This window comes from Mustela erminea, chromosome 2, assembly GCF_009829155.1.
Source record: "Mustela erminea isolate mMusErm1 chromosome 2, mMusErm1.Pri, whole genome shotgun sequence".
Taxonomy (NCBI): Eukaryota; Metazoa; Chordata; class Mammalia; order Carnivora; family Mustelidae; genus Mustela; species Mustela erminea.
Genome location: NC_045615.1, coordinates 95,604,216 through 95,629,192, shown reverse-complemented (window position 1 = coordinate 95,629,192; position 24,977 = coordinate 95,604,216). Strand labels below are relative to the sequence as shown.

At 40.0% G+C, this 24,977-nt stretch overlaps 1 protein-coding gene across 7 annotated transcripts in view; it reads right to left on the bottom strand.

Moving 5' to 3' along the window:
• The window catches only part of IL15 (interleukin 15), an 81,095-nt gene that overhangs the window by 10,376 nt on the left and 45,742 nt on the right, over positions 1 to 24,977 (bottom strand). For 5 of the 7 annotated variants that reach the window (XM_032333486.1, XM_032333483.1, XM_032333484.1 and 2 more), the window contains 3 exons: positions 3,699 to 3,797; positions 2,527 to 2,624; positions 1,125 to 1,209 (listed from right to left, as the gene is read on the bottom strand). In XM_032333486.1, the coding sequence (XP_032189377.1) occupies positions 1,125 to 1,209; positions 2,527 to 2,624; positions 3,699 to 3,710 (195 nt within the window). In that variant the 5' untranslated portion in view covers positions 3,711 to 3,797. Of the gene's footprint in view, positions 1 to 1,124; positions 1,210 to 2,526; positions 2,625 to 3,698; positions 3,798 to 14,340; positions 14,514 to 15,643; positions 15,735 to 24,977 lie in introns of those variants that run through there. The other 2 variants (XM_032333482.1, XM_032333480.1) reach the window with 2 other exon arrangements.

The window sequence follows — 24,977 nt, the reverse complement described above, 5'->3', positions numbered from 1 at the left end:
ACCTCTGGTCTTCCCCCCACTCTTCCTCCCTCTCTCCCTCTCTCTCTAATAAATAAATTTTTAAAAAAAATTTTTTAAGAGTGTTTTTATTATACCAAAGATCCCTGAGGCTTTTTTTTTCAGTGTGTTTTATATTATTCTATCTTCAAGTTCACTGTCTTTCCTCTGTCATATTCTTTCTGCTAGTGAATCTCTCCAGTTTGTTTTATATTTCAGTTATTGTATTTTTCAGTTCTGTCGTTTCCACTTGGTTCCTTTTACATATTGCATTTCTTTGCTAAGACTTTGTTTTATTCAATTGTTTCAAAGGTATCTGTAGTTGCTTGTTGGCACATTTTTATGATGGCTGCTTTAAAACCCTTGTCAAGCAATTCCAACATCCAATCCATCTCAGTTTCAAAGTCTATTTCAGTCATTTCTGAGTAAAGTTGTGATGTTCTTGCTTCTTGGTATAATGAGTGAGTTTTAGCTGTATTCTAGTATTGAACTTTATGTTAGGAGACCCTGGTTCCATTTAAATTTTCGATATCAGCCACCCTGTTTAGGTTTAGGTTTGGACTTCTGTTTATAAGCTGTGGTTTCAATGACAGTATAGCTTTCAGAATCTTTGTGGTGCTAATTTGAAATGGTTGGTTCACTTGGTGCCCCCAGGACTCCCACTGGTCCCTGCTGTGTCACCCCTTGTGGTGGAAAGCAATTCCCTGGCTGTACTGGTCCTCAGTGGGGCTCCTGCTCTCTTTCGCCCTGCAGGTTCTGCCAGGCCGGCTGGTGTCTCCAGGTGAGGGGGGGTTTCCTAGCCACAGGACAGACAGCTCCTCCCTGGGTCAGGCCATGCTCCCTACAAGAGCCGCCAAAGCTGCCCTGTTTCTTTGCTGGAGACTCGAGTCCCTGGACTGTGGTGACAGAGAGCTCTTCATACCAGGCCACTTACAAATTGAGTTTTAAAGATAATTAGGATCTGAAAGGTGTAAGTAAAAGATTTCACTTAAGGATTTTCCAGGCTCATGAACTGCTACAAAAATATTGTTTCAAGTGAGATTTCATGAAGACCGACAGCAGAACACAGGGAGAGGCATACTCCATAGCAATCATACCAGAGAGCTTATGGAAAAATGAGTACTCACTTGAATAATATTGTCAATTTTTTCCAAATCCTTTATTACAAACTCCCATTTCGCCTCTGTTTTAGGAAGACCTGCACTGATAGAGCTGAAAGCAAAACCAAAGGGCAAAACATTTTGAATGGGTATAATAATACTGATGGAATATTACTTGATGAATAATACTTGATGAATATTACAGGCAAAAGAGCAACCAAGATTTTTTTTATTTTGATCACTGAAAAGGTAAGTGTTATCCTTGCCTTTGTGCATTCAGCAGACTTGTAGATGAATATAAACACCAAATATATATATATATATATATATATATATATATATATATATATATATAAAACTCCTTGGTATCTGAGGCTAACTTATGGACTGACCTACCGGGATTAGGGATAAACCTAATTTGGAAAGATAACTTATAAATAACCTGGTGTAATCTATCACAATGGAATAAACATAGCACCTGATGTGCCATAGTGCTCAATAACTGTTTTTGAATGAACGGCTAGTTTTCTATTGACTTTTAAGTCCAATAAAGGCAAAATTCTTAAAATAAGCAATAATCATTTTCACATACGGGGTTTTTTTGTTTTTGTTTTTTGTTTTTAGAATTTATTTAGTTATTTAACAGAGAGAGATCCCAAGTAGGCAGAGAGGCAGGCAGAGAGAGAGGGAAGCAGGCTCCCCGCTAAGCAGACTCGATCCCAGGACCCTGCGATCATGACCTGAGCCGAAGGCAGTGGCTTGACCCACTGAGCCACGCAGGCACCCCCACATACAGGTTTTGATAGTAAGTATTCTTTACCATCTATGGTTCCCTACACCAAGAAGGCATTAGTAAGGAAAACTGAGCTGAGGGTCATATTACATAACTACAAGCTGGGTGCTTTGGGCCAACTACGTGCAGAGAATTAGCTACATCTGAGAGAGAAGAAAAAAGTTAATAAGCATGGAAGTATATGAATGTATAGTAGTAAGAAAAACCAAAGGCCTAAATAAAGAAAGAAACATTTCAAACTGAAGTAGGATAGGGCTCAGAGGATGGGAGATGTCTGTGTCAGAGATAGATAAAAAAGTAACATGGACAAGCCCTAAATATCTGTATTTTACTGCTGTGAAAATCATGTAAGCTATTAATAAGAAACAGGCTTCCAAGTTTAGTTAAATACCAAGAGGTCTAGTTTTTTGGAAGCATAGAGCACTCATTTGGAATATTACCCAAATGCAGAAATGCCCATTCGGGTGTTTACCACACCCACTCAGAATCTCCGTATTCTGCCTTCTATCGTACCCAAATACTTAGTTCCTAAGGATTTAAGCAAACTGAACACAAACCAGTTTAATAGAGAAGATACTGAAGAACAATGATCATGGCCATTTACATGATGCCATTTATGCTGAAAAATAAACTCACCCCAAAATGAAGACATGAATGCCAGCCTCGGTTAAAAAATGACAATGTAAAAGTAAACACAAGTAGCATTGGATGGAAGTACTTCTCAAATACGTTTTCTGAAAAATATAATCACAGGCAAAGTGGTTAAAACTCTTCTAGTTAAAAAATGATACTTAAAATCATATTTTATCATATTTTTAGATGCCAAAAGGTAATTTTATCACAATTTCAGAATTAATGCTCTTTGTTAGAATGAATGAGGCTAGAATTCATCCTTCTTGCTTTCTCCCCACCTCCAGCGCGGTCTCTTATCGCAAAATTCTTTAATGTATATTTCTCCAGGCACATTTCAGTGACGATAATTTTAAGATAATTCACATCTTTACTAACTTACATATATACTGATATCACCACTTACTTTGTTTCTATTATCCTTATCTTCGTTCTCATCTTTTTTTCTCCTTTTTAATAGTTCAGCACATATTTGTTTGATTGCCCTTAATTCTTTCTCCATGGTACATTTTTTTTTAAATTTGGGTGTGGTTGACAGTAGTTCAACATATTTTATACAGCACAGGTTAATAACATGAGTTACTAATATAGGTATACTAGATACATATTAACTTCATGCAGCTATATGAAAATTCATTATATATTGATATCATTTAGAGGAAAAAATGGATAAAAATAGACCCAAGTAAAGATACTCTATGCCATCCTAACAAGCAATATATAATAATTTTTCTTGGTGATTAGGAACATATTTACTGTAGAATTTCTTACTTTTCACACTTTTGCCTGCCTCTCTCACACTGTCAAAACCTTTACAGTTTCAGACAATACCCTAACCACTAAGAATCTGTGCCTCATTTAGTCTACACCAAAGAGACAAATAATATTCAGACACTGTCATCAAAGACTAGACAATTCGTTGATTAGATGGAAATTAAAAGCACAAAATTAGGTAAAATAAGTGAACTACTACATTTACAATGACATGAAGAGCTAATCAGGGTGTTACTAGAGTTAAAAGAGCTATTTCTTGTTATTTTTTTCAAAATAAGAATAATCCAGAGATCTGGGACATCTCAAGGTCTTTGGAGAAGAGTCCTCTAACTTACTATGAACGATCTGATACAAGTGATCTTTTATGAAAAGTCCATCTACTCTCTTTATCTAGTTTTTCTTACCGAAATTCTCATTACTCAATGCCAGGGTAACTCCTTGAGTACGGAAGAAGAGCTGGCTACGGCAATGGGTTTCCAACAGCCATCCATCCAGAAGACTTCCTACAGTACAACCCAAGGCAACGAGTGAGGCATTAAAAACACAAGTGGTCTAGCAGGGGGAAGAAAGGGAGGAAATTAACAGTCATTATGCACTTACTCTTTCAGGGGCTATTAGTTACTTAAGACTTATATCCCATCACATCCTCACTACAGTCGTATAGGGTAGGGCTAGCAGCGCACGCGGAAGCTGCCCAGGCCCAAAGCAAGTACGAGACAGCCAGGCTTTGAGACCAGGTCTGTCTGATAAACTAGTCAAACACTCTCTACTAGAGTATGTCCCTGAATTGGCAAATTCCAAAATTCCGTATCAGGCAACAGCAGAAGCGACCAGACACCTGCAATCATATAAACTACTGATGTCATATAAACACTTAATTTATGACACAGTAGCTACTTCTACAGACCCTGAACAGCTAGCTGTCTGCAGTCTTTGAAATGAATTAAAACATTATTTTGAGAATCTCAGAAGTAACAAATTCTATTTTTTCTAATTCGAGGCAACGAAGCATGTGAAGATCACACACTCCCAATTTCAATTCCATTTTATTAAAGCAAAAATTAAAAGTAAGATACATACAATGTAAAGCTATTTGTGCCATTCCTTTAAAATAGTATGTATTTATTGACCTCCCCACAAAGATCTGCCACGGCCCTGACATAAATATTCATTGCAATTAAGTCCTATAAATTCAATTATTTAAACTATTTTATTTATTTTTGATATATGATGTATAAGTCTTTAAAAGAAAAAAAAAGCATCTATCTAGGTGTTAAACGAGCTATTATGAGAGTACATTCAACAGGAATGCCTTTGTTTTTCAACAATAACATATGAAATTGAATCCTCCTATTACATATGATCTGACTCTTATGCACAAGTTTAATCACAGCAAACCCTCCTTATTACTCCCATCTTAGAATCATCTTCTTTGTCTGTATTATCTCAGAGCTTCAGATTTTCACAAAACTTCATAATTTTCTTATCCTAATTATCCAAAGTCTCTTCAATTCCCTGCATCCTTTTGAGTTGTATCCCAAACTCCACATTTTTCCAATGAAAGTACTTATTGACTGGAGCCTGAGCAAAACTAAGTGTGCTAAGGTGTTAAGAAGGCCTTTCTGAAGCTACTTGAGCAAGCAATGAAGTTTTCACAGCGCGTCTCCATGCGTGTAAGGGGTTCGATTCTCACCGGGGGCGCAACGGACATCCACCGCCATGCCCAATCACCCCCGGCGGGCTCCCGTGAAGCAAGACTAAGCCTGTACCCAGAATGTTCCTGCCAAGCTTGGTGGAACGCAGCAGGAGCCCTCCTCCAAAGCAGCAAGCAAAATAATGACCGTGGAGGCCAGTGTCGCTGAAAAGGGAAATTCACAGCTTTGCCACTGACGCAGTGCCCTGGGCGAACAGCGAAGAATCCAATTTTTACCGCGGCTTCAGCAGCATTCAACCTGCCCCTTGCTAGTTCCGTGGATCAGTAATTTTACCAGAAATATGGGTGTATGCGCACGCGTGCACGTCTGTGGGTCAAAACGCAGCATGGGTTAAAGAAACCTGAGAAGGTAAAATAATCCTTTCTCTTTAGCCAGGACTCAAGGTGAACAATTAATATAACTAATTAATATTAGTGACGTTAACATTATAAGTATTTGTATCTGGTGCTTTCAGGTTTACCAAAGTACTTCCTATGTGTCACCCCTCCAATCCCAGCAATCTGTTCCTGTGAAAGATACTACTCTTATTTTACAGCGAAGAAACGGAGGCTCCGAGAGGTCAAGCGACTTGTTCCGGTGAATGTCATACGCTTGGCCATGAAAACTGAGCTCACAGCCCAAGGCGGGCGGAGGGAGGAGGGATGCCAGAAACAGAGACGCGTGGCCCCTTCCTCTAGGAAGCAGCCAACCCACCCCTCAGGAGTAAGAAAAAACCACTGCTCCACAGACACTTTAAAACCCGGTCATTCTGATTCCTTGTGTGAAACAGAACTTCAGCTCTCTCACAACCGTGATCTCATTTGACTTTTCACAAAACACCTGTTAGAGAGAAGTGGCTGAAACCAGGCTGAGGACTTTCTGAGGAGGCAAATGTAGGGATGAAGTAAATTACCCACTTCCTTTCACGTCATATTTTTGGAGAACCAGGAGAGCAGTGTGTAATCCTGGCATACTAATTGCATGTGACACACTCGCCATCAGGCACCTTTGGTTTGTCCCTCGTTCATCTGGGGGCCTGGATCCAGGAACAAACAAACAAACAAAAAAGACTGAATCCCGGCCTTGCACTCAAGTGGCTCACAAATTTGAAGCAGGATTTCTGTGTGACCTTGTGATGGGGTGACACGGCAGGATGGCTGTTGACCTTATGGCAACACTGCTATGCTAGCAGGACGTCGCTGCCCAGGGGTAAGACGTCGGGAAGAGCAGACTTATCAACACAGCTGGGCAGCTCTAAGAGCTTTAATTCTGGAGTGACTTGTGAAAATAATTGTACACATCTTGTGTTCCATATCAACATTGTAGTCCTTCCCGGCGAGGAAATATAATCTAACACACCGCTGTTTTATCTTGTTTTATTCTGCCTGATTATTTACTTGCCTAGTCACACGTTCAAAGTAAATTTTAAAAGGTTTAGCAGAGAAGAGGAGTTTTAAGTATTGGTTAATTTGGTAAACACAGTCATCTATTCAAACACCGCACACACACACACACACACACACACACACGAAAAATGAGGGCAAACCAATGTCGCAAGCTTATGTGACTATAAAGGATGAAAGACAGAAGGTTGCCTGGGTGGCTCAGTCAGTTAAGCGTCTGCCTTCCACTCGTCATGATCCCAGGGTCCTAGGATGGAGCCCCATGGGCTCCCTGCTCAGCCGGGAGTCTGCTTCTCCCTCCCCCTATTCGTGATGTTTCTCTCTTTCTCTCCCTCCCTCCAATAAAAAGAAATCTTAAAAAAAAAAAAAAAAAAAAAAAAGGAATGGAAGACACCTTTGCTGCCCTTTACTCATTTAGCAAATATTTACTGAGTACTTACTATGTGCTAGGTATTTCTCTCTGACCTGGGGATACATCAGTGAATGCAGAGGACAAACCACCTTGACTTTAGTGAGAAAGACAGACCACGTCCATTATACATAAACTAGCTAATTATATGTTTTATTAGAGAGAGATAAGTGATTTAGGAAAAGGAAACACAGAATAATCGTGAACGGTATGGCTCTGATTTGGAGTAGGTTGTCAGGGTCAAGTTCAGTGAGAACAAAATGAGATCACAGACAGACAAGCAGCAAGGGAATGCGCCCCAAGGATATCGTAGTAAAGGGCATCTGAAGCAGAGGGAAGAGCTGGAGCAAAGGCACAGACGCAGCGGCAGCCTCTGAGTTTGAGGCTTGGAAAGGAGGCCGAAGGCGCAAGCAAGAGAAAGCAGTCAGAGATGAGATGAGAAACATAGGGAGGCGTGGGTCAGACCTTTCCGTCACTGTAAACATCTAAAGCGGGAAATCACTGTCAAAGCAGATAGCTGACAGCAGATAGCTGATACCATCTGAACGAGCTTGTTGAGAATCTGTCTTGGCTCCCGCGTTCAGGACAGGCTGGGCTGGGCAGAGCAAGGCTGGAAGCAGCAATCCCCTGATGACAGCAGAGCAGGAGACACGCGGCAACAAGACAGGTTATGGGCTATGGGCGGAGCAGAGACTTTGAAGGGAGGGGACAGATCAGGAGGTTTTATTTTGGACGTCTGTAGTTTAAGACATCTGGTACACATCCACATGGAAATGTCGAAGAGGCAGTGAGATGTAAGAATCTTGAGTTCAGGAAAGTGGTTTGAGCCTGAAATCCACATGGGATTCCTGACACCGGTCAAGATCACCAAGGAAAAGGTAGAGAAAAGGACCGAACCTGAGCCAAGGTATTTCAATACCAACTAGTCAGAGACACAAAAAAGGACCCGCAGGGGCACCTGGGTGGCTCAGTGAGTTAAAGCCTTTGCCTTCGGCTCAGGTCATGATCCCAGGGTCCCGGGATCCAGCCCCACATCGGGCTCGCTGCTCAGCAGGGAACCTGCTTCCTCCTCTCTCTCTGCCTGCCTCTCTGCCTACTTGTGATCTCTGTCTGTCAAATAAAAAAAATAAAATCTTAAAAAAAGAAAAGGCCTAGCAAAGAAAAACTCAAAGGAAAGACCAGCAAAAGGGGGGGAAGTGAATAGTGTGATGATCTAGAAATCAATGAAAATTATATCCAGGAAAAGAAATGATCACATCAAAGGCGCTGAAAGGTCAAAGAGGACACAGATTGGGTCCTGAAGTGGGCTTACTAACTTGGGGGTGCTGGGTGACTCTGACAAGAGCATTTTCGAGGAGTGATGGAGACAGAAGCCTGCCCAAAATGGGTTGAGGAGAAAGTGGGAGGAAAGGATTTATAAAAGGTTAGTGCAGGCAATACTGCTCCAAAAGGGAGAAAGAGAGTGATAATAAGTAATGGAAGGTGGGCGGAGATAACAGCACATCTGTATGCTGAGGGAGACACTGAGGGAGAGAGGACCGTTGCCAGAGTGAGGTTCATGAATAGGCAAGTGACGAAGAGATGGGACTTCATGCACAAGTGGGCTGGTGGCTGGGTCATCCACTGTCAGGGAAGGAAGGCTGAGGGTCAGGCTAGATGCGGTGTCTGGGTGGTAGGATCTGTGGCGGTGTATGTTCTCAACTGTTGCTTCCATTTTCTCAGTGAATTGGGACAAAGAGTCATGGGCAGAGACTGAGGACAGGGAGGGAGTGTTGGGGGTTGAGAACAGAGGAAAATCTATAAAGCAGCCGTTGAGGTAAGGAGAACAACAAAGGTAAGTACAATGTGAGAGCTGTGCCCGCTGGAAGTCCGGGGCCGTGAAGGGTCGGAAAGGAAGATTAGTCGGCACGTGTGTGTTTTCTCCAGCCACATTTAATGGCAAGGAAGCAGCCAGCCCAGCAGAGGTGGAGAACCATGTTTAATTGGGGTCGTGTATGCCAGCAAGCTCGAGCAAGAGGCACGGGACTTCAGAGTACCCGTGAGGGAGTGTAATGGAGATACGCCCAGGAAATCTAATTTGCTGTTTTTATGACAAAACTTCAAGGAGAAAGTGTTCCTGGAATCATATCGTAAAGAACGAATAGATGTTAGATATAAGTGAAGAGAGAGAGACAACATTCTAGGGGGAGGGAAGAGCCAAGGACATATGCAAGCACGCGCAGTGTGTACTCAGAAGAAAGTGCGTCACTGGCTAACGGTGTGGAAGCAGGGGTAGGAACGCTTGGACAAAACAATCACGGGTATATGAAGCAGGGACCAGCAAACATAGTCTCTTCAGGGCCAGAGAGCGAGAAAGTCAGCCTGTCCTGCGTTCCCAGTCACACTACTCAACCCTGCTATGAGAGTGAAACAGCCGAAGATGATGCAGGAACGAATGCATTCAGCACGGTCCGTTGGTGAATTCGACCCACGGGCTATATATATAGTCTACAGACCTCTGACTCCTGGGGATCTCCTAATCAGCCCCAAATGGAAAATAGCTGAGAAAGTGATACGTTTCAGACAAACCATAAGAGACTCTTTGACATTGGGAAGGGTATGGGTTATGGTAAGTGCTGTGAAGTGTGTAAACCTGGCGATTCACAGACCTGTACCCCTGGGGCTAATAATACATTATATGTTTATTAAAAAATTTTAAAAAATTTAAAAATTAAAAAAATAAATAAAAAGTTAGGAAAAAAAAAAAAAGAAAGTGATACGTTTAAATGTCTCAAATTGTCTTAGTACCAAGGGTGCCAGCATTTTGTTCAGCAATCGCGTTTAAGCTGTTTTCAATTGACACTAATATTACAAAATTTTCAAATACGAAATTGCATTAAACACAATCTGTGTTCAGTATTAAAGCTAAAAAGAAAAAGAAAAACCAATATGGACTGTGTTACCATGGGTACTACTTTGATTTTTAAAAATTAATTCCTATAAGATCTGAAGTTGGTATTTAGTTCTCTCACAAGGCCACCCAATAGGTTAACAGGGCCTATAAATCCCATAATTTATCAAGGCAACAAAAATAAATGATTAAGTAAGATGTTTCTCCTTTTAAAAACACTATTTCATATAAGGTTTACAAAGTACTTGTTTATATATGTATATATATATTTTTTTAAATAAAAACAATGTTTAAGTTTTGGAGAACAGTGAAGACAAATTGCTTAGTTACACTGAAATGCCTCTAAAGCAAATCATAACCATTGAGCTGTCTATGCTATCAAGGGGGCACCTGGCTGGGTCAGTCCATTAAGAAGCCAACTCTTGATTTCCGCTCAGGTCCTGATCTCAGGGTTGCCAGATCAAGCCCCACATTTGGTTCCACGCTGGGAATGGAGCCAGCTTAAGATTCTCTCTCTCCCTCTCCCTCAGCCTCTCCCCCTGCTTTTGTGTACACGTGTGTGCACATCCTCTCTTTCTCTAAAATAAATACTTAAAAAAAAAAATGTCTACACTACCAAAGACAAAGGCACTGATAAAATCTGGAGACCTTAGTTATGATGACTGCTCAAAAGGCATTAATTAAATAGATGGTATTATCAAAAATGAATATAGAAACATTGTCATCTAAGGTAGCTTATCATCTAAGAAAGACAATGATGCATACGTGTAGCTGAGAGGGATATATACACTGATCATAGTTCCATGTAGCAATACGTCTGTTTGTTTTTAAATCATTTGGTGCAAAGTTCTTGAAAAATGTGTTGTGTAAATGTTTTTGAAAAATGGTAGCTAATATAATTCTCTAGGGCAAGTACAATGGACAGCTTGCCCAGAATAGTACAGTCTTAATACTTAACCTACTGTCTAGGAATAATGAGATCTGTTCCTCCAGCCCACTTTCCAAAAGTACTGCATTCAGAACACTTGAGAAAGGTGAAGAAATTCTCCCAAACCACAGCACGAAAGGACAACAAGCTGGAAATTATGAGAGATCTAGAAATTCCAACATAGAATCGAAATGGAACTCCAGAAAGAGCAAAGAAATGGAGAGGAGAAAATCATTACAAAATGATTTTTAAGAACTGGGTAGAGTTGAAAAAAGACACTAGCTTTCACAGAGAAGGAATGTAAAAAGAACTGATGAAAAACATGGTATTTTTTAACTTAAATTCTCTAATTCAAGAATAAAGAAAACCAGGCTAATAGCATTCATGGAGTAAAAAACAAGTTACTTAAAAACAAGAATCAGAATGAATCTGATCATGGTACTTACAAGACCATAGAACTCATCTTCAAAGTTTAACGGAAAATGAACTTAAGCCTAGAAAGATATTTAAAAAAGAGGGAAAAAATATTCTTTCATAAGACTTTCTATGTGAAATAATAGTGTTAAAGTGCATTTTGGAAAAATAAAAGTGCCCCCCCCCAAATAGAAAAAGATGTGGGATATCAAAATATGAAGCGTAAAACAAGTAACATTTATATTTGGGTCTAAATAAAGGAACCATTCTTCTCAAGTCCATGGTTTTTTACCTGTTTCATTCATTCATTTATTTTGTAAAATGTGAGATCCTTGTGATTAGAAACCCTGTTTATCTTGTCCACTACTGCGCCTCCAATACATAAAAGCATACTAGCTTAATGTAATAAGGACATATTCTATGTTCCTTGGATTTGGTTTTTCATTTGTTTGCAATTACATTGTTCCCCTTCTCACAAGCATCAAGCCCTTAGCTGCACTTGTTTCCCCATCCAGCAGGTGTCGCAGTTAGTCCCTGTAAAACTACCCTAGGTAGCACCCTAAATTCCCTCCTCATTTCATCTTTCTGCTACTTTGATTTTGCTAAGTTCAAATTACAAGCTACAAAGTACTGCTGGAAAAAATGTACCATTATAACTTCTTGAGACACAGCCTCCAATAGGCCATCTCTACATCTTGCTAATAATCTCTTGCTCTCTGACATTCTCCCCACTTTTAAAGTCAGCTTATTGAGGTATAATTTCAGCATTAATAAAACATACCCATTTTAGGTATACAGCATGGGTAGTTACACAACTGAAACTGGCAAATGCTACATATCACTGCTTTTTTCTTCTTTTTTTCTTTTTTTTTTTTTAATAAGAACCAGCTTCCTTGCCTACCACGGACCATAGCCTTACTCATTTTTTGTATTTAAATTTCTCCAAAATATTCTAAAATCTTTAATAACTCCTTGACTTTCTATTAGTTTTTCCTTTATACAATTTATCACTAAATTCTTAGGTGCGTGAAGTTTTGTGATTATCTTATCTTTCTGTAGTTCGTAACTTTTACCCATGTGCATTATCCTTTGTATTGCTTAGTACTTATCACTTGAAACCTAATTTTCCTGAGATTATCATTACTAGACTTATATTGGCTTAGCATATCATTTTCTGTTCTTTCATTTTGATGCTTTTTGTACCATTGTATTTTATTTTTGTTACATGTTATAAATAGCCTATTTTAAAATTTGTCTTTCTGCCTCTCTACTTTTTAAACTCAGTCTAAGTGTGTGTTCTTTTAGCAAGCAGAGTTTTTAATCACATCTTTGCATGTGCAGAGGGATCTGCTTGTATGTTTAGACTTACTACTGCCACTTTACTTCGTATTTTTTACTGTGCTTCCTTTACTGAATGTTTTCCGCTCCTGCCTCCACTGGTATAAAAGAGAAAGTCAGAATGAAAATTAGGCTTTATTAAAAAAAAAAAAAAAAACTGGGGGCACCAAAATCTGATATCAGTACTGTGTAATGATAACCCCCCAAAAGAAAAATTACATGGTGATTTCTTGTGAACACTGACACACAGGCACAGCTATGTGGGTTCAAATCCCGCTCTCTTACTTATCTTAAGATGTGTATATACCTTAGTCTTTTTTTTTCTAAGTCAGGAAAATGGAGATGCACATGGAACATACCTCCTATGACTATTGTGAAGATTAAGTGAAATTTTACAGGGAAAGCACTTTAGATCTTCTGTGAGATGGGAAAGATTCTGAACACCATCTATCAATGTTACCTTGGCAACTCATCAAGAAGCTTTGAGAAAATATGGCAGGCATCATTATTATCAGCCTCAAATTACAAATAAAGAAAAGTAAAACTCAGAAGTTAAGTAATTTGCCCAACATCACACGTGCTGAGAACGAACACATCAGAGTTAAGTCTTGGTTCCTTCATTCACGTACACATTTATCAAATATTTTCTGAGCGCTCCTGTGTGTCAATAACTCTTCTTCTAAGGACATAGCACTGAAAAGAATTGCTCATCACCACCTCTCCCCCTTTTTTTTTTTTGTTAAGTACCACAGTGTCCTCAGTTACCACTGAGAATGGTAAATACAGCCCGTGTGAAATTTTACACAGGATGGCAAGAAAGATCTGACTAAAAAGGTGACATTATATTTACGTAGAGACCTATAGTCAGCAAACAGTATCTGAGGAAATAGTTTTCTGGGCAGAGGTAACAAGAAATACAAAAACGAAAAAAATACAAAGATGCCGCAGATGAAGTGTGCTAGAAGAGCAAGGAGGCTCATTCAGACAGAAATTCAGGAAGTAAGGGGAGAGGGTTAAGTAAGGCAGAGTGGCAGGGAAGTGTGCCATCAGGGAAGGACTTGGGTTTAACTGAAAAGCTGGTCTGAAGCGTGGTGAGCACAAGGAAGATGGGGATTGGCTTAGACTTTCAAAGCCACACACTGGCTCCCATATTGGGCGAGATTCCGGGTGGGCACAGCAGCTGGGGGCTGCTGCAATAATCCAGGGTACTCGTAACAGAGTTGGAGAGAGAGGTGTAAACCCCGATGAACTGGGTGTCGGGTACGAAAGAGAGAGAAATGTCAAGGACGTCTCTGAAGGCTTTGGCCTGAGACCGGAAGAGCAGAGTTGCCACTGATGAAAACAAAGGAGGTTCTGAAAGGAACAGGCTGAGAAAAAAGTCAGGACTCAGTTTTGAAAAGATTAAGTTTCAGGATTATTAGATATGGAATTTTATCAAGTTGTGGGGAGGAGAGGTGGATCTCAGCACAGAGATCCCAGAAAGAATTGTGGGAATATTGATAATATACCAAAGAAGCAATGAATCAGTGAAGGCAAAGGCCTGTTGGTCTTCACTCTTCAGTTCGGTACAGCCTTGACTGGGTATCCCCTGTGTGGCGTGCACTAGGGGTTACAAAGGGAATAAACACAGCCCCCGTTCTTCAGGAAATTACAGAAACCCACACATACTTTCGTTATAATGTTGTAAATACTAAGACAGTTTGGGAGTTCAGCTTTTTAGGCTGAGAGAAAACATCCTCGAGAATACGACAAAAATAGATGACCCAAGAGGATGAATAAAATGGGTCAATCCAGGGAAGCGGAAAAGGACTTTCCAGGCAGAGGGAAAATAATGGGCTAAGGCAGAGAGGCATGAAACAATAGGAAACATGCAGGAAAAGTCCGAGACTGCAATTTTTCTATCGCGAGTTAGAGGAAGAGAGTGCTAGTGGTAGAGTGAAGGATGAACGGGCTGTCATGGGCAGCCCTACCTGACAGGAGTACGCGCTGTTTGTTCACTGTCTGTGAGTGCCTCGGCACGATAAAATCTGCACTCCATATAGATCATCCTGACCACTGTGCGGAGGACGTATGTGAAGGAAGCAAGACGGCAGGTAGGAAAATAGGTCAATTATTATCACAGCCATCAACAGAAGGACCTAACCTGAGGGGGAAATAACAGGAATTGGAAGGTAGCCACAGTATTAGTTATCGTAGTACTACTGCCCAGCAAAATCAGCAGGCCATCTGGGAATGCTGGTGAGGGAGGAGGAAGAGTCTAGAACGCCAAACCAGTTGTATGCTTTGATGTCAGTGTCGTGAGGTCACTCATTGAGACTGGACACAGGCAGGACTCGTCGGAGGGGAAGATGACTCACTCCGAGTTGCAAATGCTAATTTGAAACGCTGGTTGGGATACCAAAGAAAACATTCAGGCACACAGATGAACATGCAAATTAAAGCTTAAGAGATGTCAGGGCTGGAGATAGAACGCATTGGCTTTAAACCATGCGTTCAGAGGAGATCAAGCTCGGAGAGCGTGTAAAGAGAAAACCGCAGTGAGAAAAGAGAGAATAGCCGTCTTTAACCTTTCTTCAGATAATGGCTCCAGTGAAAGGATTCTAATTGCTTCAGGTTATTGGTCACAGCTAACGTGATCATACAGCAAGCAATTACAGCACTCTCATGGACTGTCATGGCGCATCTCCTTGAATGTAAGCAGCACGTTCTTTCAATGGGAACATTTCTGAAATAGGGTCGCGTCTTATAAATGATCTCTGTCCTCATCCTCAGAAGAGCTGTTATTAAAAAGACTCTGCCTCTTAAAGAACTGATGATGGTGTTTCACCATGCAGTTTTTCTGGGAAAGAGACTCAGACAGATTTATGGGGAGGAGGTATGTTGAGAAATGTCTTTAGGATCAGTATCTGTGAGGGAGAGGAAGAATGCTCACTTGTACAGAAGTAAGGCCATTGTGCCATCACCAACTGGGCTTTCAAGAGCTCTAAAGTTGGGATGGCCCTCTGGAGTTGTACCAGTTGGGAAAAGCCCTTAAAACGCTCCCCTCTTACCAAAACACCGGAAGGCTGCCTCTGGGGCATGGGTGTGACCCTGGATAAAGACAGTTTCTCCCAGAGAGGACTGCCCCCTGAGACTCTAGCAAGCAGCCCTCCTGGCAGCTGTGGTAACCAACTCTTCATCTCTTAAGGAGAAAATGGCTACAGCATGGCATCCATTACAAGTGTATGAATGAAGGCAGTGCAGCATTTTTATTTCAATATCATTTGGTCTTACCACGATCATGAAGTATTAAACATAAATCTCCTCTGCACAACCCATTTTAAGATCCATTTTTAGTAAAGTATAGGTCATCTGAAATCCTACCCTATTGGGGATAAAGCAGAGAAAGAGGATTATTTCTGAAAATTAAAAAAATTATGTTAAAATTGAAAAAGACATTCACTACAAAACTCTTAGGGATTTCCTGAAAAATTATTTGGCAGTGGAAGAATAAAATAATAGTGGTAAGTGCTAAGTTACTGAGCACTTAGGAGGAGAGGCAGATTTACTATAAAGTCAGTGGTGCTCCAACACCTCTGTCTTGCCCTGTCAATGATGAAGAAGCAATAGTCCCAGCCCTATCGAGGGGGCACCGAGGGTGGGTGGCCCCAGCCTCTGGTCTACCTTCTACCTCCTAGAGGTCATACTGGGTTTGCAAACAGGTAGTAACTGTAGGCAGGCGCCAACACTTCCTTCGATCTATCTGGACTCTAGGGACAATCTAGCCCCAGCAGACCTTGTGAAGAATCTAGAACTCATCTGTGACTCTACGGATATGAATATGATACAACAGGGCCACGATGTCCCAGGTTCTCAGCCACTTTACATTCCCTCCCTGCATCTCTCACAGCAAGACCTGCCCACGGGGTTAGGATGGGGGGGTCAAGAGGAAGCAGTAAGGACCTGGCCAAGCTGTGGAGACACTGACCTGAGATCTGGCCAAGTGAAACCCAGAAGCTGGATCTCTCTGAGGCTTCCCTCCAAACAAGGAGGACTGCCTGAGCAGGAAGCTGTGGGGTCATCAGAAGTGCCCTATGTCCAGGAATGTGTTATCAAGATCAACGAATCCTTCCTAAACCATCAATAAGAAGAAACAAATTCCAACCTACTTTGCCACAGAAAAAAATAAACTTTGTCTAGCACCTAGCACATTCCCTCAGCCAAAAAAGGGACTATTTGCTCTATAAGAAAATACTAACAGTCACGATCATCTAAAAGAGGACATCTGAGTCTACAAAGAGATTTGAAGGAAATAAAAGTATATAAAGATGAGTTAGGAAGTTTATTACTGATGATGATAACATTTTGTGATGTTTGTGGTATTTTTCAGTGCTTTCAATATCTGTAATTTGTGATTGCTCTTCCCCCTCTAAATAAATATCCCCCAAAATGTGCTAGTCAACTAATTTTTCATTCATAATTTAGTACTCTTTTTCCCAAAGAGGGCCCAGACACTGTAAATGCTCGAGGCCCTACGAACCTGGATTCTCTCTTATTTGTGATACGCTAGACAACTTCTTCCAAGTGCTCCATTGATTTAATCAGATAAATGTATGAGGAGATGCTTTCATTAGGAAGAAGGCTGAGGACAAAGACTTTAAGGAACCTGCCATTAAGTGACTCACGGAGGACAAGGCAGTGTCAAGATTCGAATGCATCTTTCCTGAGCTCATGTTCTTTCAACTCTGGGCTATACCGAAATACGGCGGTTTGCAGATTCTTTTGATGCACTTTGATATGCAGCCTTTCATATATCAATCAACACTTACTAAGTCCCTTTTTTGGCTAAGGGAATGTGCTAGGTGCTGGACAATATCAGGCAGATGCTATAAAGCTCCTATCCCCACAAACTATACAGACTAATAAGAAGACCCAACATGCTGCAAAAGAAAACATAATAAAATCAAAGGTATTAAAAAGTGCCACAAATAAATAAAGGAGGAATAATGAATTCAACATTCTCATCTCCCCAATGGAAGAGTGTGAGCAAAGGTGTATAAACACAGGCTAAGTCTTCCTTTTATTCACAGAACATTGGGGAGCTAATGTTACAATATTTTAAAATTTCAACCCAAGATAGTGGATATATTTGGGATAACACATTATTAAAGTTTCATTTCAAGACTAATTAACAGATGTCTTCTGAGTGCCCATGATGTGACTGGCATTTTGATAGATATTTGGTGATCGCACTGAGAAAAAAATTTCAGATCTGGAAAGAATAAAGAGATCCTGGAATCTAACATCTTTTGTAGCGAGGAAGCTGAGGCTAAAAGGATATGTGGCATATGTTTCAGGAGTCCTCCCTTTCAGGAAGCCTTTCCCTAAATGACCACAGTCACATACCATTTTACTTTTTTCTAAACTCTGCACAGGCTTTGTTCTGTGGCTCTTGTTCTTTGATTGGGTACTTGTTTTGTGTATATTGAGGTCACAAGCTTTTTAACTCTTTTTTTAAAGTGATCAGTGACACTTTTAATATCTAAAAGCTACAGACCCATTCCTCAGAAAAATGCACATAAGCACATATCCATGGATTTAAATAAAATCATCTTAAGATTAAAATTTCATTCCTCTAGAGGTCTCGAGATCCCAGGTTAAGGATCTTTCTTCTAGATTGTTGGCTTCATGAAATGATTTTTTCTTATACAAACCCATAATATATGCATAAAGTACACTTATTTGTGTAACTCCTATAGTGCTAAATAGTGCAATAAATATGGTAGAAGCTTAGTAAATGTCCACGGATTTGAGTTACCCAAGAAGAAAGCTGCAGCCAGCTGAAGACACAGAACCAGCCTCATCACTATGCTTGGTCATGTCTTACACTATTTCATGATTTCTCTTTAAAAAAAAAAGTGTGGGGCGGGGCATGCACCTGGATGGCTCAGTCAGTTAAAGGGCTGCCCTTGGCTCAGGTCATGATTTCAGGGTCCTGGGAACAAGCCCCATGTAAGGCCCTCCGCTCAGCGGTAAGCCTGCATCTCCCTCTCCCTCTGCCCCTCCCCCTCACTCATGCTAAACTCTCTCAAATAAAAAAATAAAACCTTTAAAAAAAAAAAAAGACAGTCATTACCCTTGTGGGTTCAGTTTTACAGTGGAGGTAAAATAAACATTCAAGTTCAAACTTAGTGTATAGGATATACACTAATAGGACTATATGTGGAACAAAAATTCACGTTTAGGAGAGGACAGCACCTGTAACATAGAAAATACTCAATAAATATCTGTAGGGTGATTGTGAATACATGAATAAATGAATAATAAGGAATGAATAAATGCTGCTGCAAATGGAGAGGGCTTTCGAATGGGGTGGCAACTGTGGTCAGTATTGAGTGAGCTGTGACGAGCACCGGGTATTGCACGGGAGTACTGAATCACTATGCTGTACACCTTAAACTAATACTACACTGTATGTTAATTAACTGGAATTTAAATCAAAACTTAAAAGAGTGAATAAAATTTGAGTAAGATGGAGGATATTTCAGCTAATATAGACCCAGCATAAATAATGCCATCTGATTAAAAGAAAACCCAAGAGCTTCCACTGAATAGAAAGTATTTAAAGGGAATCAGACGACACTACAGGGAAGCAAAACTTATCACCCCAAAAATGTGTCTCTTTGACGCTGGATTATTGTCAGTTGGTTATTTTTTAAGAAACAGAAGGTTCAGGGAAAACCTTTGGCCTTCCTCCTAACTGCCTAAAAGAATTTAGAGGCCTCTCCTTGGGAAGGGAGCTATCAGCATAGATAACAATAGTATAATACGAATAATACAACAATATTATAATATGAACAATAGTATAATGTGAAATAATATGAATATATTATATGAATATAATAACAATAGTATCAGATGGTGGCAGACAGGCAGGAACTTAATAAAATCAGGGCTTCTGCATGGCCCAGGAAATATCTGTTTAACGAAAGGGCACTTGTTATGATGAGCACTGGGTATTATATCTAAGTGATGAACCACTAAATTCTACTCCTGAAACCATTACTACACTATATATTAACTATCTAGAATCTAAATAAAAATTTGAAGAAAATAAATAAAAGGGAGCCCCCCCACCTGTTCAGTAATACCCCCCCCTTGAAGAATTTACTCTTTTTTATCTTCCTGTGAATTGTCTTCCCCCCCTTTGAAGTCCCAGACCCAATCCCCTTCTCCGTAGCTCTGCGTGGCAGGTAAGTCTCAACCGCCTGACTACTCGTGGGCCTCATATTCTTATGGAGCCCTCCTACACACATAATTCAATTTGATTTTCTCCTGTTGATCTGTCTCGTGTCAATTTAATTCTCAGACCAGCCACAAGAATTTTGAAGGAGAGAGGAAAGTTTCTCACCAACCAAACACATTTGACTCATCAGGCTTGGGTGGGATTACACGGAATCTAGAAAGTGAAGCTGAGGAATCCGATTTGATTTTCTAGATTCTTAGACAGTGATGTTACCTAATAGCTGTTCTTGACAGAAATTGGTAATTAAATGCCAAACTGAAGAGAAAAAAGTCAAATGTATCATTTTTTTTAACATCAGTTTGTATAAACACTCAGACCAGTTATTCATCTATTATTTCACAAACCATGGCCCTAATCTGATAAATAGTCCTCTACTTTAATAAATAAGTTTGTGTTTCCTGGTAATCAATAGCCATTTTTTTTTACAGGGAAGGAAAGACTTGATTTTTTTTTTATAATTTTTCAAAAGATTTTATTTATTTATTTGACAGAGAGAGAGACAGCGAGAGAGGGAGCACAAGCAGGGGGAGTGGGAGAGAAGCAGGCTTACCGCTGAGCAGGGAACCAGACGTGGGGCTCAATCCCAGAACCCCGGGATCATGATCTGAGCTGAAGGAAGACCCTTAATGACTGAGCCACCCAGGCACCCTAGGAAAGACTTGATTTAATGCTGAGCCCATGTGTTAATTATTAGCTGGGTAAGTACAGGGTTGGGTCATAATTAGTTCATATCCTATATGAAATATTCCAACTCCTCAGCACATATGCCTAATAGGAGCTCTCTTCTGGATTGTGGCCCTCTTTGTTACTATTGCTTCCTTAAGTGTATTTTTTTTTTTAATTTGTATTATCAAGTATTCATACCGTTTCTGTATTTTGACCAGGCTGCTAAAGCTCATCAGGATTCAACCTCTTTACAAATCCCCTCACAGTATGACTGGGGTATAGCCCCCTGTGGGACTCTACCTAGGAAGCTGGCATCCATGTTGTCAGTTCAGATGAAAGAATGAACTAGAGGTTGTATCAGCCCCAAGGCACACAGAGGCCGAGGCTCAAGGGATAGGAATGCTTACTCATCATTCAAAGTAACTTGTAGGACAAGTAGCTAATCAGCACTGATGAAATCTCTCACATACAAAGATATTTCTCACATTCCAAGTCTCTTGAGATGAAACAGATCTTCAAAGGACCAGATGGAGTGGCACCAGAAGTTAGTAAGTGGCATCTGCTGACACAACCCTCAGGGCCTCCGATCGGCAGTGGCCACCTTCTCAGGAGACCCCTGCCCCAAATTTGCACTTAAAAACCCTCACTTGCAAGGCGTCAGAGAATTTGGGATTTTTGAACCTCCCCATTTTCCCACCACACCAATAAAGTAGTCTATCTTTGTTTGCAGTAAGAGCTCAGTGTCATTTTTTATTGGCTTGCTGTGACCTGAGTGGATGAACTCTCATTTGGTTCAGTTACAGAAGTTTGATGGGGAAAAATATGTAACTTGAAAAAATTAATTTTAATTGTGGAATTCAATTACTGATATTTTCCAAGGTTGGCCTCAGTAAAGAAAATTCAGAATTAATCATCAGTAAGTGAAATTTTCCTAGTGTTCACATTTTCTTTCAACAAATATGGATCTTAATTTAAGAAGAGGGTGAACAAAGCTGGATATTAATATATGAATAATTTATATGGGAAGCTAATAGTTAAACTTGCCTTTGCTGTTAAAGCTGAACAAACGCTCAGAAAAAAACTCCAAAGTGCAGCGAGAACTATTTTCAAAGAAGGAAAGGTCCACTGGAAGAACAAAACCTTGCATTAATAATCTCTATAGCAGAGCACATGCATTCAAACATTGTATCTAATGCTGACTCTTCATCAAAAATTTTGAACAACTGTCTAGAAAAATCACTAAGTCTGTGATTTAAACTGAAACACAGTCTATATGGTGCCAAAGGAAAATAATGAGTCTTGGCCTCAGGAACAACAAAATGGGTCACTTAAAGTCTGGGAGTTACATACAACAAATGGAGAGAATTGCCTTTCTGTACAAACAACCCCTTACCAAGCCAATTAATGACTTAACTCAAGCACCCAAAGAGATTTTATGGGTTATTATCTGAAAAGAAAGAAGGCTCTATAATAGGGTAAAAAGGTCATGCAGAGTAATTGCCTTAGGGAAAAAAATAAAGTTTTCTCACTTTCCAGTAGAAATATAGGAAACATAAATTATACAGGAATGAGAAATATGTTAAGGATCCTGTTATTTCACTTTGATTCCCTTGGGCACCCATTATCATGCTAGAACTTAATATTTCCATAAAACAAACACCATGAGCAGAAAAGAAGATGACAGAAAATTCTTTTCCCACTTAGGGCATTTCAACATCTGGGCTACCATGGGCCCTTAAAGCACAATGAAACCGCCTGCGTGGCCTGCCACGTACCCTTTTATTTATTTATTTTTAAGGGGAAAATGTAAGGAAATAGCTGGTTTAGACTCCCTTTGGCTGCTGAGCAACCTATTTCCAAGCAAAGCAGAAGATTACTACGATTCTACTCCCCTTTAAACAACACATCTTCTCCCTTTTTATTTAGGTTAATTAAACATGCCAACTCATACCAAAAAAAAAAAAAAAAAAGAGAGAGAGAGAGAGAGAGAAGGAAAAAAAACATGTTTCATGGTGCATCTCATGCAGGAGTTCAGAGCAAAAATCCAAAGGTGTTTTGGGGAAAGAAGAAAATTTACAATAATGGAAAACAGGCAGTCTGTCGGACTCTGCTTGAGGAAGGCAACATAGGACAACTAATAAATTGCAGAATTACAGGAGAATTGAGGTGTGTGCTGGCTGAGCTGAATACCATAGATGTCAGAACACAAGAATACAAAGACAGGGTGACATGTAAGTGGAGAAGAAGTCTGAATATAAAAGAACTGGCATTAAAGGGTGCTTATTTCAGTTAGGAAATCTCCCCCAAAATGTTCAATTTATACTCACTGAGGACATCCTGGTGCATAGCAGCTCTCGGGAGCTATGCATAGAGTAGCAAAAGAGGTGAATTAACTTAATTGATATTTGGTCTTTGAGAGTGTAACTATCCAAGGAAGACACCCAGAAAGCTTGGGTCTAATGTCCAGCATGGATAGGTCCAACAAGGCTATATAGAGCCCCTGAAGGAAGGCTGGCGGGAGAGGAAAAGAGTGGTCCGATGAAGGATGTGTCCAAATAAACTGGGCAAACAGAACTCTGAGTTAAAACTAACACTCATGTTCCGAGATTTTAGTAGTACACAGGGCAGAAACTTATAAAGATAATTTCTGACCACATTTTATAAGACATCCCTTTAGAGCCAAGACATAAAGCCATCCCCATAGAGGATGGCTTTGCTGTAAAGCTTCATAGAGGAAGCTTTACAGCAAAACTTTCCATCAAGTGTTTGTTCGACAGAAACAGAACCAACCGACAGCTCTCTGATATTCAAAGAACAGCCAAAAAAATAAAAGCAGTAATACAATATTCATTTAGTGGAATGAAGCACATAAAACACAGGAGATAGCTCACTTCTGGACATGGTATTGGTGGCATCAGGCTTCCTGCCTTGAACACGCAGAGTCACACTCGCCCTCCAGCTATAATAAAATATTGCTATCCAGCTAGAAAATCAACACATTGGCTTCCAAAGCACATGGACGCGGTAGTTTTCCTATCAGAATCCTACAGCTTTATGAAGCCACGTACTGATGGAATAGCAGTGTAAAAAGAAAATAAAACCGAAAGGAACAGACAAACAGCTGTTTCCCCTTGCAACTAAGGCATCACTGCAAACATAGAGTAGTGGAGGTTCTTACACAGTGAAAACTCTTTTTGTTCTCTACATACTGAATGACAGCACGAATAGTCTTGTTCTGTTTTGGTTGCTGTTTTCCAAACTTTATTACCAGAAAACGCATTCCCTATGTGCATGTTGCCCATAATATCTTCCCTTCCAGGGAGAGAAGTTATAGCTCAGACCCCATTTCTAACTTAAGTGTTGATTTAATTTTCTTTAACACTTTAGAAACTCAACTGGATGCTTGGACTTGTCACAGCTGGGCCACTGACTTGGAGGAGAACCCAAGAGAATGGCAATGCCAGTGCTCTGTACCACGTCCTCTACAAAGAAAGGCAAAATTAACTTTGCTGAGACAATGCAGAACAGCTCTGGCCATCATCTGCCATCACAATGTCTGTTTTAATATTCAGTACTTTATTCTCAAGAGCAGAAACAGGGATTGCTCATTAAAGAGCAATGATGCATATATCGTGACCAATGACACGCCAAATAAAAGGTATTTCTAGTGACATAAAGAGAAAGAAGATAAAGAATGGAACAGTTTTTTGAAAAGAGCAAAGTGTGCATAAAAGTTGAAACCCAAGAAAGTTTTCTTGTGTGACGAAAGAAAAGTAACTCAATGGCCATTCCAATGAATTTTACTATAATATCACGCACATTCAACTATAAAATTTTTTCACATATCTTTATGAGATCCAGCAAAGAAATTTATAAACTGTTAAACCAAAATAAATATTTCCAGCAGCTCGGACACTAGCCAAAATATGTCACTGCTATGCTTAAAATAAAAGAAACTTAGAACAGCTCATTTAAGGGACAATAAAGTTCAGAGATGTCTAGTGATTTATCCCAAATTACGTAGTTATCAAGAAAAACCAGGACTGGACTTTGTTTCACACACAAACTACACTGTTGCTAATACAACTGAGCAGGTTATAGTCTGTGAGGCTCCATCTGACCCGGTTAAGTCATGGGGGAAAAAAAGCAGATGTCTATTACCATCTTCATGACGAAAAAAAGAAGATTCAAAGGGGCCATAGAGAAATCAATGGTTCTCTCAAAAAAAAGTTGCCCTCAACAGCCTAAGAAATGTATGCCATATAACTATTATTTAAAATCAACAAAATAATACTTATCTGTTTTCCTTTTTCACAGTGTACAATATATTCGGCTTCATAAAAATCCATGTGGTGTCCAGTCAATGGCAGCTTTATTAGATTAAGAATTGGTTTGATCTTAATTGCTTTATATCTTCTGCAGTTTGCAGCAATCTTTAGCACACTGCTATAGGAATTATAGTACTCAACTCAATTGCTTCTTAAAAGTATATAAATAAAAAGAAAAACTATGATTGCCCTCAGACTTCAAAAAGACACAGAAATGAGCGTGACTCTTAGTTAACCAACTCTTTAAAGCAGGGGGGAGACGGGGTACAAAGGAGAAACCAAAGCTTGAAATCAAAACAGGGGGCGCCTGGGTGGCTCAGTGGGTTAA